General features: G+C 34.3%; 1 protein-coding gene across 2 annotated transcripts in view; it reads right to left on the bottom strand.

The window, feature by feature from the left end:
* Positions 1 to 602: 602 nt before the first annotated feature.
* METTL14 (methyltransferase 14, N6-adenosine-methyltransferase non-catalytic subunit) overlaps positions 603 to 16700 on the bottom strand; it is a 31805-nt gene continuing 15707 nt past the window's right edge. For both annotated transcript variants that reach the window (XM_067735198.1, XM_067735197.1), the window contains 5 exons: positions 15854 to 15995; positions 11673 to 11765; positions 8829 to 8945; positions 7500 to 7710; positions 603 to 2114 (listed from right to left, as the gene is read on the bottom strand). In XM_067735198.1, coding sequence (XP_067591299.1) covers positions 1810 to 2114; positions 7500 to 7710; positions 8829 to 8945; positions 11673 to 11765; positions 15854 to 15995 — 868 coding nt within the window. In that variant the 3' untranslated portion in view covers positions 603 to 1809. The remainder of the gene's footprint in view (positions 2115 to 7499; positions 7711 to 8828; positions 8946 to 11672; positions 11766 to 15853; positions 15996 to 16700) is intronic.

Genomic DNA, 16700 nt, shown 5'->3' on the forward strand with positions numbered 1-16700 from the left:
GATTGCGCCCCTCCTACCGTCTCACTGTGGCTTCTCCTTTGTCTTTGGATGTGGGATATCTTTTTTGGTGAGTTCCAGTGTCTTCCTGTCGATGACTATCCAGCAGCTAGTTGTGATTCTGGTGTTCTCACAAGAGGGAGTGAAAGCACATCCTTCTTCTCTGCCATCTTGGTTCAGTCTCAAGACCAGCATCTCTGTCTTCTTCATTCCCAGGTCAACTGTGAGAAATACAGTTCTATCTCTAGGTAAGTTTTAATCACTGAAGTTGAAAATATAGCATCATTTCAGTAAAAATTCTAACCAACAGTTCCACATCATATCTACATCAAGAAAAGCGTTAGTCAAATGCTATCTGTACTAGAAAGCACTAACATGCTGAACAAGTTAAATTCATCAGGCTTTTAAGGATCTCAAACCTATTTCTGTAATTCAGTCCCTATCTTCAAACTGAGTCTTTAGTGGATATAAGAAAACCTCGTTTTATGAGCCAATGAAAAGCACAGAACAGCTACTCACAGACCAAGAGAATAGTCTCATCTTAGGTCAGTCCTTTTTCATTTGGTAACAATGACAATTCCACTCACAGAAAAGAGACTCCCAAATTTCAAAGGTTTAAAGTTTCATTAGAAAAATCATACACAAAATAAAAAATAGATTTATCAAGAACAATAATGGCATTATTTCATTCAGCAAATTCATTTAAAACATGGGTTACAGTACAGAAAGAGAAATGACAACATAAAGTCTCATATAACTAACTGATCTGGGAAACCAGTCCCTTAAAAGGCAACTGCAGTTCCATTTTCCAAGCTCTCTTCTTAAGTCGAGGGTCTTCTGTAATTGGGTTTTACATTAAGTTTTCTCCATAACAAGTTTAAAGATGCATGTCATTTCCTCATCACCACGTACTTTATTCCCCAAAATGTTTAAACCAAGTACCTGATAAACAGGCGTCTCTGTTGCATCCAATTCTTTTATTTTGTTAAGGAATATGAAACTGCTTTGAAAGTCAATCCAAGATCAAGTCCATACCAAAGTTCTAGCACTTGGATATTTGTCCTTGTTTTTTTGGAAGTATTATTAACAGTCATCAATAGCTGCACAACTGAGATTATAATGAGTTTTTTTTTTCTCTTTGTAAAGTCTGCCTACTAGGTTCTACCTCTTCCCTTCCGACCCCTGGGAGCTCCACCTCCCCAATCAGATTTAGATTTGGGAGGACGTGATTTTGTTCTAAGTCTCTCAATTTCTTCTATGGTCAAATTATATGAGTTTAAAATTTTTCATAAAGAAAAAAAAAAGAAGTCTCTTTTTATTGTTTCAACAAGAAAATATTAAAAGCCTAAGAGAAGTTTACCATCTGTCCCAACTCCATTCCATCAAGGCTGTCAAACAGTTTCCCTTTTGCTGTGACAGCAGTGGCAGGATGCCCATTATCAACTACCGTCAGCACTAGTATGATACTCCAGATTGGGTCTTCTTCACTGCTCACTTTATTTCTAAAAAGCAAAAGCCTTTGTAATTAGTTGAAATCTATCAGAATAAATTCTGTCTCTGAAAGTGAAAGTATTTGTGTTGTTCCATTCTGTTCGGTTACATGCACATGACAAAAGACAGGATGACTTCATTTATTCTGGACAAAACCAGACAGTGACAACTGCAAGGGAGTTTGCCTAAAATATTCCTGCAGCTTGGAGAAACTAAAGCAAAGTGCAAGTTGGAACAGAGTTCTAAACAACGTCTCCCAGTTGAAATTCATACTATCAGAAAGAAGGTGAAGGGGCATTAATAGGATCACTGTCCTAAAAACTATCGAGGTGGAAAGCCACCTCTGTGTGCTCCTCCACGGCCTCCCCTGAAACCACCTCTTTCTCCTCGGAAGTTAGATCGATTTCTTTCTCGCCCGCGGCCAGCAGAAGTCCCACCTCTTCCTCCTCCTCTGGGAGCTCCACCTCCCCGATCAGATTTAGATTTGGGAGGAGGTGATTTTGGTCGAAGTCTCTCAATTTCTTCTGTACATCCAGTCAAGTAGGAATTTGGGGTACTGAAGTAGGATGCATACGTTTCTGCATTGTAGTTGCTATTTGTAAGAGTTGGTCCAACTGTAAGCCAGCCTGAAATGGAGGGAAAAGTGATTATCCTTTCTTTTTCTTTTTTCCAATTCTCTCTTATTGATCCTCTAGGAGCTATTTCAAATCTCCAATGCATTCTTTTTCTCACTGTTGTGGCCTCACCCATTGCAGAGCACAGGCTCCGGACACGCAGGCTCAGCGGCCATGGCTCACGGGCCCAGCCGCTCTGCAGCATGTGGGATCTTCCCGGACCGGGGCACAAACCCATGTCCCCTGCATCGGCAGGCGGACTCTCAACCACTGCGCCACCAGGGAAGCCCCTCCAATGCATTCTTAAAGGTGTCCCAATCACTCACCCAATATTGATATTTTTTACAGAACACATGGCATTTAATCATGGTTATAAAGATTTCATATGTATATATCCTGTTTTTCCTCTTAGACTGTAACTTTTATAATATAACTTCTTCATTGTCTCCATCCACATTTCACATTCTGTGAGAACAGCACTTAGAAAAAAATATTACACACTATACTGAGTTTGGGCTTAGTGAAAATTTAATAAATTTTATATCACCTTCCTACTTGTAGAAATGATGCAACAGTTTTCTGATTAACATCCTGAAACTAAATTTTGCCTCTACTCTTCCCAACCACAACAAGAAGCCCATGCACCACAACTAGACAAAGCCCACATGCAGCAATGAAGACCCAACACAGCCAAAAATAAATTAATTAATTAAATTAAAAAGAATCAGGTTCTTCATAGGTTCACACTATTTCTGCCCTATCATTGTGAAGATTATTTCTTAGAATATTAGGTCCATTATAAAATGCTATAAAATGAAAATATTTTACTAGGATCATATTCTAAAATATAGCAGCCATTTTTTACAAAATTTTGTTCAGCATTTAAAAAAATCGTCAGTATCTAACAGTACATAGATAACTAAGATCTGTAATATATGAAGAAAAAATGACAGATAAATCAGATTGTGCCTTTTATGTCTCATCTAGTAGATACCACCCTGATAAGTAGAGAAGTACCTAATCAGATGAAAGAGTACACTGCACACCTATGTGGTCTCACTGACAACTGAATTTATGAGACTTTTACTTGCTCCCTTCTGGTTCGTTTTTTGGCATGTATGTTGTGTTGTGGAACACAACACACAAGCAAGAGGAAAGAAAGGAGAAAATTTAAAGATTTAATAAAAATAGTTCATATTGCCTCTTTCATGCTATACTGCCCCTTACATAAATAAGACATGTAAATCTTTACAGAGTAAACTGCAAGGGACTCCGCCTCCCACCCATAAATTCTTCATTGCAATAGCATTTTATTACAACTTCTAAAGGAATTACTAAGACCCAAGTTAGTTTAAATTAGCCTGGCTTCAGCATATACGACACATATAGCAACTTTTAAACCTTTTAAAGCAATAGTAAAGAGTACTCCTATGGTATATGTGATATATACCTTTGACTACCTCCTTGAGGAAGAAGTGCATTTGAGGATTCAACCCAAATAAATTAAGGCCCCTTGAACAGACTTCCCTCAATTGCTCCTACTATTATTTACATGGTTAACCTCCAACTACCTACAATTTCCCCAAGCAGATATTCCTTCTTAATTTTGTTTTACTAAAGCTAATACTAAAATAATTTTTGCGGCACTTCCCTGGTGGCGCAGTGGTTAAGATTCCGCATTCCCAATGCAGGGGGCCTGGGTTTGATCCCTAGTCAGGGAACTAGATCCCACATGCACGCCACAACTAAGAGTTCACATGCCACAACTAAGGAGCCCACAAGCCACAACTAAGGAGCCCACCTGCCACAACTAAAGAGCTGGCGAGCCACAACAAAGGAACCCACCTGCCACAACTAAGACCCAATGCAACCAAATAAGGAAACAAATAGAATAGAGTAAAATAATTTTTGCATGGGCAAAGAATGGGCAAAGATAAAGAATCGGATAGTATTTCAAAGCAAAAAATAAAATTTGTACCTCTAAGACTTTGTTCAACTGGTAGAGATACAGATAGAAGTATATCGTATATGAAAGATATAATGTATAATCTAAAGTGGATAAAGTGGCCACAGCTAAATGGATGGAGGAAAACCCCCATTATATTATAGTTTTGGAATATTATAGTTATAAATAAAAATTGGCATCAAGCAAAATTTCTATTTTAGTTGCTGTTTATGCTTATACCTATAATATACGTAACAATTATTCTCTCTACTCCTTAAGTTCTTCTACTCATGTTTAAAAAAACCCACTAATTAAAATAATGCTATACGGCCATTAAAAGCATTGTAACTAATTATTTAAAATGTAGAAATATATTTGACATAATATTGAGAAAAATACAAAATGATGACTACAGTTATATAAAAATTTGTATGCACAAGAGGAGTGGAAAATATTATGTGAAAAAAAATGAAAATAATTCTTGGAAGTAGTGAGGTTGAATCTCTTTCCCTCTTCAAAATTTTCTTTAATGTTGTTACACTGATTTTCAATTATTAAAAGATATCCATCTGTTTGATGTTGCTATTACTCTTCAAATAGTTTTGCTTTTTCTTTAAAGTTTTCTACTTCCTTTAAACAGCAGTTGCCACTGGAGATTGTTCCCAGATTCAGGAGCTGTTTTTGGGTAGAACAGGTCAATGATGGAAGAGAAAAATCTGTTCCTTATTTCCTCAAACACTAGAGCCATAATCTTGATATTCAATATATATGGACATCTACACTTTCTGAAAAACACACCACCCCAGTTGAGTATCTAGTGATGTTACTTTCTTTTAAGCCAGTGAAGAGGAAAAATTTGCTTGCCACAAGCTCTGCTGCCAAAATATTTTACTTTGATAAGAGAGTAAAATCATCCACAAAATTTCCAAACAAGATTTCATGTATATGTTCAATGGAAGCCTAAACAACTCAAAGTTCATTCTATAGCTGTATATATACTATGTATGTAGTGACTTATGCATGAACTGTATGTGTATTGTGAAAAACTGGTTTAAAAAGATTAAATTTAAACCACAGCATTCCCACCCTTTAAAAATCAATATAACATTTTAATTTAGAATAATTCAAGGATGCATGCTGCAATTTCCGAGATAAACACTGAAGGAACAATAAAAGAATATCTAAACAAGCTAATTAAAAAAAGAAAAATTGAATAATACACGAATACTTAATCCAAAAGAAACGAGAGAAAAGGGAACACGAACAGGTGGTACCAATGTAAAGCAAACAGTTAGATGGTAATTTATGCCCCAATATATCAGGAATTACATTAAATATAAACTGACTAAACAATTCAATTAAAAGATAAAGATAAAATGGATGAAAACTATGTGTTTGCTCACAAGAGATACACCTTAAATGTAAGGATATGGAAGATCGAAAGTAGAAGGCTGGAAATAATATGCCAAGCAAACACAAACCAAAAGGAAGCTGAAATAGCTATAATAATGTCAGATGAAGTAGAATTTAAAGTTGAGAAACACTGGATAAAGAAGGACATTTCATAATACTAAGAGGGTCAATCTACTAGGAAGGCATAAAAATTTTTACCTTTTAGATACACCTAATAACAGAATCTCAGATATAAACTAACAACTAAACAAAACCACAAACCCATAATCCTAATAGATTTTAACATACCTTTCTCATAGAATAAGCAGTTTTAAAAAAAATCAGTAAAGACATGGCTGATATAAACAGCAACAACAAATACTACAACCAATCAAAAAAAAACATATTGTTACATTCTTTTCAATCAGACTTAGAATATTTATCTAAATTGGGTCAAAAGCAAATCATAACAAATTACAAACAAGTGAAATCTTATGGTATATGTTATTTGACAATATTAATCCAAAAAGCAATGACAAAATGATAACTTAAGCAACACAATACTGAATAACCTGCCAGGAGCAAAAATTTACTTTTAAATATAGGAAACATTTTCTCTAAAGCCAAGCCCCAGAGTAAACATTTCACATGCAAAATATTTCTTTGTAAAGAGAATGTAGCTTTTTACTTTCCTCTTTATCATTTTGCACAATTTTATGAAACTTAAGGCCATCAGTTTCTACAACTGAAATAGTTTTAAGATACTGTGTTCACCAACGCACACTCACAAAGAAATAGCTGACAGGGCTGAGGAGGGGGTAGAGGAGTGATGGATTACGTCATACATACATAAGGCAACTTTAAGGATTACTTTTTTTTTAGAATGAACATCAGAGTTTCTTCTAAATTCTTAGGTACTTTTAAGGCCAATTATTCCACTGTAACTTCTTCAATTTTTACTTTTTATAAAATGTAGACTGTTTAAGACAAATAAGATCCTGGCTCATTTCAGCTTTTTTTTTTTTTTTTTCCTTTCAGCTTTAAACAGCATTTCTAGCATGGCAAGGCCAAACAGGTTGATTTTATATATTGTGACTGAAGCGATGCAATGTTCTTAAAAGCTACTTCTATATTTTCTGAGAAGAAACAGATGCACTATTATTTCAACAATACTTTGTAAACAAAAGCTGTGCCCTCTATAAAAGAAAATCCTAGTCCATAAGATTATTATTTTCTACTCATTTTTTTTTCAAAATAGTAAATTCACATTATACCGATTTAGTAAAGTGTTAAAATTTTGATGAAACAACATCATGATACATTTAAGGAAAGAAGCCAGGTACTTTAGTTTCTAATAAAGCCAAGATCTGTATTTCACAAAGGTATGGTTATTTTCTGCAGGATCATTTTATTAGCAGACATTTAGTCCTGTCCAAAAAGTCAGTAAGACATTTGGTTCATGCCAAAAGATACTTGAAATTTAGTCCTATCCAAAACATCCATGAGCAAATTTGGTCCATGCCAAATGGTTTTGGACAGGGCCATATATCAAGGACATTTTGGTGTGGACCAAATATCTTACAGACGTTTTGGACAGGACCAAATGTCCTTTATGCATTTCTTCACTCAACACAATATTTACTCAATAACCTGAATGTTGGGTAGAGAGAATAAGACAATCTCCGATTTCTATGAGACTGCATACTAAAGAGACTGACTATAAACATATGCCCAAATGAATCTATAATTCAGATAACGATAAGTGCTATGAAGAAAAAGAAAATAGATTAAAGGGAAAGACAGCAGTGGGAGGAAGGGAGTGGAGTGGCAAGTTGGCTAATTTAGACAGGGTTGTGAGAAAAGATCCATCAGGTATTTGAATGATAGGAGAAAAGTCCATGGAAGAGTACTGAGACAAGACTGAGCTTAGCATATTTGAAGTATAGCAAGAAGAAGAATCAAATATATAAGAATTTTATTTTACATAACACTGTGTGTTCTTTCTTAACATCTATATCCCAAGGAACTATCAAAGTTTTTTTTTCCTCCTGAGGTCTTACCTGGTCGAATTGTACTATCTCTTCCAAATAAATGAAGGCGTCTTCTACCAAGACAAAAATGTTCAATTATATGAAAAATTTCTACAGGCTTTTCTATATTGCCAATTTCAGGTTCTTCTGTGATAATCAAGTCAATGTCAACATTAGCATGAATGAAGTCCCCGTCTGTGCTACGCTTAACAGTTCCTTTGATCCCCATAAGGCAGTGTTCCTAAATAATAATAAGAGCAGAACAATTAATCTCTTTTCATCAACAGTCGTATTTCACAACATTTTACATTTCTGACGTTCCTCAATTCCAAAACAATCCTCATTTCTCTGAATCTTTGGGATATAGGTCTCTGGGCAAAAAACACAAAAGGAAAAACCTGGATCTCTGGATCTGAGAAGACTGCCAGGGAAGCTAGACATTAGAGTATTAAACTTGGGACCATGACATTTTAGAATTGAGTCAACAACCATAGAATCTTTTCCTCTGCAACCCTTGATAATAACTTCTCTTCAGCAGTTATGGGCATGGCACTTGACCTTGGAATCTTAAAATGATGTTATACTGGGCTTCACATGATCCAAGATCAAAACTATATATAAGGTATAAGCCTTTTCATATGGAGAGGACTTCAAGCATGGATACAGACTTATAAATACTCAACATAAGTAAATGTGAAAATCAAATGATTTCCTTTTTTGTTGTTTTTTGACCTCTATTTAATCTGGATGACAGAGTATAGTTTAAATAAATTTAATCTCACTTGACTCCATGAACCAATAATAGCAAGGATGGCTTAGATTCCCTTCAAACAGAATTTCTAGTCCAAGAAAGACTTTAAAAAGACCCTCCACCAGAGTCTCCCTGAAGAGTGAAAGACTGGAGGACAAATTGTTAAACCCTGATAACTAGCTGGGCAGTCCTCTGAAGCAGAGGTTCTCAGTGGTTCTTGTTCAGGTTCTTACGTAGAAAAAAAAAAGGAAGGGGAAAGAAATATTCATCTAAGCTGGCCAGCTATGAGTCTTGCTGCCATTTCTTTTTTCTCAGCATAGAGAAAGGAAAAAAAGCTCGGGGTCAGAAGTACTAAAAGCCCATATCTGACTTAGAATTACAGCAGTTTAGGATATACAGGAATACCTTCTTCAGCTTAGTATAGGTTGATCTGAGTGAATAAAGTATTTTTAAATTAACTTGGACGTATTACTTTAATGCTCAATACCACTTGTACAAGTCAAAGAGAAGGATCTTTCCACCAAAATTAATTAAACAGTATACAGTCATTTGGAAAAGCTTGAGAGAAAATAATGAAAATAAAGAAAACAAAACAGTAAAGGCAATACCTTTGTTCTCTGGAAGACAGCCTTTGGATCTAAAGTCTTAGTCTTCCCAGGATTGTTTTTATTGGTTTTAATCCAACAAATGTCTTCACATCTTCTGTAACCCCACTTGCGTAAACACTAGAAATGAAAGAATTTTTAAAAAAATCCTTAGCTAAAAGAAATAAACAATACTTAAAATAACCAACCAGCATTAAAAACTTCCTAGAGGTTTGAGACATTAAATTCCAAGGTGTCACAGTAATTTTGTCTTTGTGCAGAAATAGAAAAAAAGAAATACTAGTCTTTAAATATACAGCCATTATACAGAATACATATACCTTCTGAATATTAATATACAGTTGATATCAAAACATAGAAAGGATTACATAATACTCTGATTCTTTAATACTACCTTCTACTGTCATCAATAGAAAGTTTTAAATCATAAGAAAACTCAGTCCCTCTTTAATCAGAAAATAATTCAAAAGATAATTTTGAATAAATGGGCCACACTCTTCAAAATGTTAAGGTCATGAAAGATAAGAAAAACTAAGAAAGTCTTCCAGATAAAAGAAGATTGAAGAGACATGAAAACTGATGACACTAAGTGATCCTAAGACCAGAAAAAAATTATTTATACTGTATAGATGTTATAAGTGGGACAACTGCAAAAACTGTCTTATTGAGAATAGTATCAAAACAGTGTTAATTTTATGATGCTAATAATTGTACTATTATTATATAAGAAAATGACCTTATCTTTCAGAAATACAACTGAAGCACTTAGGGGGAAAGGGACATTATGTCTAGAATTTACTCTGAAATGGGGGAGGGAAAAATGGAAAGAATGAAAAAGAGTAAAAGAGAGAGTGAGGGGGAGAGGAGAATAAAAAAGTAAATGTGAACATTTGAGTTTCTGGGTGAATGGTAAATGCGGATTGTTGCATAATTTTTAGAACTTTTCTGTAAGACTGAAGTTATTTTGAAATAAAATGTCTTAAAATCAGAAAAAAAAAAAAAAAGAAAATTTTGTTCCTTCCACCTCAACTTTCTATCCTCTGACAAAGCTAAAAACTGCTGAAAATGTTCTAACTGATAACTTCTTTCCAAATGAGAGTCTTATGTTATTTTTATGATTTAATACTAAACCTCAAAAATTCAAAGACTTAAAATTGTTATTATATTTCTTTACTGAGTAAAACTTTACTTTCATCTTTATGTAATCTAGACAATAGAGAGATTTGAACCTTAGTGTCCTAGACTATGTTATATATGAACATATAACAAATACTAGCTAAGTGAGTACTCAGAGTGGCATTTTGAGGCCCACAATATGTAGGTGTTGGCTAGCTACTGGGAAAAAAAACATGAATAAGATATAGTCCTTACCCCTAGTTGATTAAGAGCAAAGTAGGGGGAAATAAGTAAATTGTGCAGTACAATATTGTTGGTACTATGATCAAGTACAAATAGAGATGTAGTGGAACACAAAATATACACACTTTTCAGGAATGCTCTTATTGTATAAACTGAGATACACCACAAAATGAAACTTAGATTTTTAATTTAAAATCTCAAAAATCAAGATCAGTACCTGTTCCTGTTGCCAAGTATTTGTTTTGCACTGCATTAAATATCACAAGGGCCTAAATCCAACATTTCCTAATGAACTTAGCACAACTCATGAGTATTTATCATGCTGAATTATTTTTGTAATCATTTGGAGCCAAAAGCTGCTTTCACCAATATGATAAATTGCTGCATAAACAAATAAGATAAAACCTCCTAATCAATTTCAACCTAATTTGGGGGGTGGGAGAAAAGTCCAAAGCCAGACATTAGAGCTAAAAAAGGTAAATACCAATATACCTATAAAAACATACAGTATGTCTCTATTTTCTTAGATTTTCTATAGCATCTTAGGGAGGTGCCAGCAATAAAATAGATACCCTATATACAGTTATAGTCTTACCATGGATTTAATAAATGACAGAAGCAATGATGTTATCCAACAGTCTCAAACTTGCTATTTATACAAAGAATACACAAGCAATTGCAGAATTTCAGGATTTGAGAACCAATTCATCTCAATATAATCCTACTTAAATTCTTCATCTGTCAAATGGACACCTCCTAAAATTACCAGGATTTAAATGAGATCATAGGCAGTAGATCAAGTAATATTTCCTAAAAATGGAAAGTATTATCCAATAACAAGTGAGGTAACTGAAACACACAGAGTAAATATCTCTTTACCCAAAGTTTCACTGTTGGACATCAGAATTGAGACCAGAACTAGCCACAATGCTTCCATCATAAAAAAGCTTTATTATTTTGTTTCCATTTAGAAATCCAAAATACTCCAATCAAAAAACCAAAAAAAGTTCTGAAAAACAATAAATATAAGGTACTTAAATTGAGATGTTATAACTTCTTTCTCACTCTCATGAATTTATTCAAACTATGTGCTCCAGATGCTGTGTTATTTTTCCAATTTGATTTGCCTTTCATTTGGAATTCAGGAGTTAATGCTAGCCAGAAGAATACTTTTTAGCTACTAATAATGAACAGTAAATGACACTAAGCAGCTTGCTTTTGAGCTGCAATTCAGTTTCAAATCTCTGAACTGTTCTCTTCCTGCAGTTGTAATAAATCATATTTTGATTTATTCACCCCTAATGCTAGTTAACTAAGGGATACTGCCTTTTGTACATTCTTTTTTAAACATTTTTTTCTTCTGAATATTTTAATACTGTTCAAGAAACAAAGGAGAAAATAACATTAATCTTCAAACCTTTTATGCAACATACTGTGTTATTTTTTTCTTACAAATTTAAAAAACCACTTAAAAAAACACCATCTTACCACTCTTCCAAGGTCCAATCCCTCCCCAGAACCACACCAGAGAAAAATAAATGATCGAGGTGCTGCAATCTCATCAATTTCTAACTTCATGATCTGTAAGAAACCAAACCAATATTGCATAGAAGCATTGTTTCCCATTCATCCTAAATCCAGAAGAACAACCATTGAGATTTATCAGGACTTACAGTAAATGTGTTCTTTAAATGTACTAATTTTCATTAGGAAATACAATGGAAAATAAATTTTATTCTTAAAACTTGTTCTTCTGGTTTTTTATTCCCTATTAAGACAACACAGATGCACACATGCACATACATACACTTGATTTTCTATGGAAAGAGTTTACAGGAAACCATATTTATAGAATTACAGAATTTTATAAGTTATGGCTTGAGAGCAACCTGTTACCATTTACAGAAAAACTGAAAAGGGATTAAATTATGCCAAAGATAGGGGCAAAATTAAAACATAACCACAAATGTTTGGGGGAGGACTTGGTTTCCAGTTCTAAATAAAATAAATCAATATACACATTTCAGTATAATGACTAAGTCTGAAATGTCACAAACAATAGACTATAATTGTTTGCTTTGTATTTGTTAAGTGTGTCAATTTTAAAAAAAGTTCTGCAATAATTAAATCTCTAAATTGGGAAAATACCATATACTTGTATAAATGACTATAAAAGCAACCATTTTACATGGTATTCCTTTTCTTTTAGCTTCCTGTCACAGTTAAGAAGTTCCAGAGACAACGGTTCAAGCAAATATTTATTAGTTTCACGTATTAAGAAAACCTTAACTTCTACCTGAGTGGATCATAACCACATCATCTATAATTTATCTAGGTAAAAATACATTATTTGACAGTGATAATGGAAAAAAAATTACAATAGGCATAAACCTATTCAGTTTTATACTTCCAACTTTAAGTCTTGATATATCTCATCTAATATTCTCATAGGAATATGAATTAAAATAAATATGTAATACGCACACACACATAATATTCCTACAAACGTCTATACATGGTATGGCTAAAGATAAGTGATGGCACACATCAGTGAAGAACATTAAGCAAATTACTCTCTTGACATTACAATTATAAATGCTAAATGTTGGTATTTTAAGAAAGTGCTTATATTCTTTTTGTTTTTGTTTTTTGTTTTTGCGGTACGCGGGCCTCTCACTGTTGTGGCCTCTCCCGTTGCGGAGCACAGGCTCCAGACGTGCAGGCTCAGCGGCCATGGCTCACGGGCTCAGCCGCTCCACGGCATGTGGGATCTTACCAGACCGTGGCACAAACCCATGTCCCCTGCATCGGCAAGCGGACTCTCAACCACTGTGCCACCAGGGAAGCCTGAAAATGCTTATATTCTTAAACAAAACACACTGGCCTCTACTGACTCTCTAATGTGAAAAAGAATACCTGTGAAACCCGAATGCTTTTCTTATTTATACTTTATTTATATTAGCTACTGGCTCTTTCTTTAAGGTATTATCACATAAACGTTAAGAGCTTAGGGCTCTGGGGCCAGACAAAACTTTTCAATATACATATAAAATGGAATTCCTTTATTTCAAAAACTGTTAGTTTATCATATATAATTGAAGCTCCTGTACCTTCACTGACCAAACCTTAGAGATTCGCTAGAGAAAATAAAGTTCAACCTAACCAGTAATCATAGACATAATAAAATTAATTTTTCAATTTTCTTTTGACTAAATTGACCAAGATTGTTTTACATTATTAATCAATTTTGATGAGGATATGGTGAAATAGATATTTCTTCAACACTACTAGAAGGAATGTAAATTTGTGCAACCTATCTGGAGAAATTCTCAGCAATATCAAGAGCATTACATCTTTAACCTTAAGTTTTGGGGATACTATATACTGTATACTTTTCTGTTTCAACAATAAACACAGATTACACTTATCAGAGGAGAGGAAAAACTTTTGTAAAGTAAAATAAAATAAAAATAAAATAAATAAAATTGCCAGAGGTACTGAAGCTGAAAGGGAAAGCTTCAAGGAAGAAAAACTGAAGTTATTACATCTTGAAAAATAAGTATTATTAACAATAGTTAATAATTATTAACTCGGAAGATGTGCAAGGACTCAAAGCAGTTCTCTATGAAACACCAGTCTAGAATTTCAGTCCTTTCCCTTCCCTACCTCTCTTCTGTGTTCAGTGCTCCTGATCACACTTTCCTCCTCGAAATTCCCTATTCCCTTGGTTTCCGTGACATTCATACTCTCTTGGTTCACCTCATTTATCTTTCACCCATTCTTTTCACATCTCTTTTATAATGTGCCTCTTAAATGTAAGTTTCCTGAGGATTTACAGTAAATCCACACTGTATCTTAATTGAGACCCTATCTCAAGACAAATTCATTTATTCTCATAGGTTTAATGTGTTAACCCTTTAAAATCTGTATTTTGAGATGATCATATCTGTCTTTTAAGTTTCATAATCTTATTACAACCTCTACTTGAATGTCTCACATACACCTCTAAATCAACACATTCAGTATAATCTAATCACTCTAATCCTGCTACTTTTTTTTTTTTTTCCTGCTACTATTCTTAAATTGACTCTCTCAGCTGGTGATCTCAACCGATTTATCCCAAGATTCAAACTCCTGAGTCATCCTTTACTCTTCCCCTCTTCCCAATCACTAGATCTCGCCAGAAGTATCTACAAAACATTACTGAATTTATCACCTCCTTTCTATTCTTATTAACATCACCCTAAATCAGGGCCCCTTCTTCTCCTAACTAGACTACTGCAACAGTGTTCTATCTGCTCTCCCCTCTCCAGACTTCATTTTCTCTAGTCTATCCTCTATACACTAATCTGACCATTTTACTAAACTGGTTAAAGCCCTTCAAAGACTCCTTAATGCCTTTAGGCATTAAGCTAAGCTTCTAAGAAGACAAGTCCAAGCTTCTAAGAAGACAGCATCTCAAGACAGTCCCAATCTGTGTTCCAACATCAACCTACATACAGACCTCCCTCACCCGTCTCTTTGCCTCCATCCCTTCTGCTCTTGCTGTTCCTTCTGCTTGGAATCCCTAATCTACCCTTTTCTTCAGCTGGCCAATTCCAGCTAATCTATCCATACATACTGTTCATGTGTCATCTCCTCTTTGTTTATGTCCCCCAGCTTCCTCAGCTTGGTCAGTTTTTCTCAGATCACCTTATGCAGTCCTCTGTTATTGAACTAACAATATGATAATGCAATTATCTGTTTAGGTCATTGTTTATTTTATCCCATTAAACTGTGTGCCCCTTAAGGCCAAATACTAAGTCTTATGCATCTTTCAATCTCCAGTACCTAGTTGCCTAGTACAAAGTGGTGCTGAATAAATATTTGTTATTTTTGTTATTGATCAGTAGAAACAGGTTACTTTATGTAACTAACTGAAGCTATCAGCTTGTTCAATTTTATTCAGGAAAATATAACATCACAATTATATAATACTGAATTATATCACAATTATACAATACGTATGTCCCTTAAATCTATTATACTGTAAGTTCTTTAAAGAGTAGAAATTATGTTCATATGTGTGTGTGTGTGTGTGTGTGTGTGTGTGTGTGTGTGTATATACACGTATACTCTGATGTTTACTAAAACTAACCAAATATGGAATGTTATCAACCAATCTGTTTTTAGACTTATTTCTAGCTATACATTCAAGGACTCTAAGACTGGAATTTTGAGTCTTCCACAGACGATTTACTCACTACCTGCTCAACTTCTGCCTCAAAAAGACAAATCAGGGCTTCCCTGGTGGCGCAGTGGTTGAGAGTCCGCCTGCCGATGCAGGGGACACGGGTTCGTGCCCCAGTCTGGAAAGATCCCACATGCCGTGGAGCGGCTGGGCCCATGAGCCATGGCCGCTGAGCCTGCGCGTCTGGAGCCTGTGCTCCGCAATGGGAGAGGCCACAACAGTGAGAGGCCCGCGTACCAAAAAAAAAAAAAAGACAAATCAGACTGAAGATATAATAATATTTGTTAATGTACCTTAGACCTTCAGCCATAATATATACTATAAATCTATATTTACAATTCCTAAAAAAGTAGGGATATTTATAATATTACTTTCTGATCAGACATATATTTATTTGAAAAATAAATAATTCATTACAATGTAGAAAGTTTGATCATACATCATCCCAAGTCCAGCATTTTTCATTAGCAGTGATGCCAGTCTCTCTGTAATATTCTTCTAAAGGGGGTTCAAGAAGAATCACATCAAATTTGGGTGTTAGTTCTCTGATGTCAAAGGCTTCTATATCTGCTTGTAAGTACCTATTTGATTAGAGCATAAAATGTAAGAGATTTTCAAATACTTTACAGTGGTAATGAAAGAAATTTCTTAAATATTTCCTAAACACTATTTACAAAGTCACCATGAGCTAATTACTGAATACCTTTTTATGGAGGAGTATCCTTCCTCAGTACAGACAGTAAACTATCTACCAGTGCTCTTCCAGAGGACATGGATACACTCACACCACAAAGTAAAATCACAGTCCCACACGAACATCCAAAATACAAACTTCTCTCATTTCTTATATTGAAAATCCATACTCAGATGAGTGTCTGAGCCCTTTTCCATTATCATCTTAATATTCCAAAGAATACCATATTACTTTTTCCACAATTGTTAAGTTAGAAAAACCATTTGTTAGTAAGTTTTAAATTCCTCCCTCTAAAAAAGTTTCTAAAAATGGACATAATTTTCTTTCCTTAGTTTGTGCCTTAGTAATATTGTTTAACAGTTTTTTCTAGCTACTTAGTATAAATTACTACTAGCCTTTACTTAATGGTTATTTCCACATAGTATGAAAGTATTTTAAATATAAAATACTTTAAATGTAAGAGTGTTTTTAAATAGGATGAATATTAGTCTGCTAAAATTTTTGCCACAAACTCAGACTTCTTTGCGGTTCTTCTAATCATTAACAGTATACATTTTAGCAAACTGTTAAATGTACAAAATGTTCAAAGTAA

Source organism: Pseudorca crassidens, chromosome 4 (genome assembly GCF_039906515.1).
Source record: "Pseudorca crassidens isolate mPseCra1 chromosome 4, mPseCra1.hap1, whole genome shotgun sequence".
NCBI classification, from domain to species: domain Eukaryota; kingdom Metazoa; phylum Chordata; class Mammalia; order Artiodactyla; family Delphinidae; genus Pseudorca; species Pseudorca crassidens.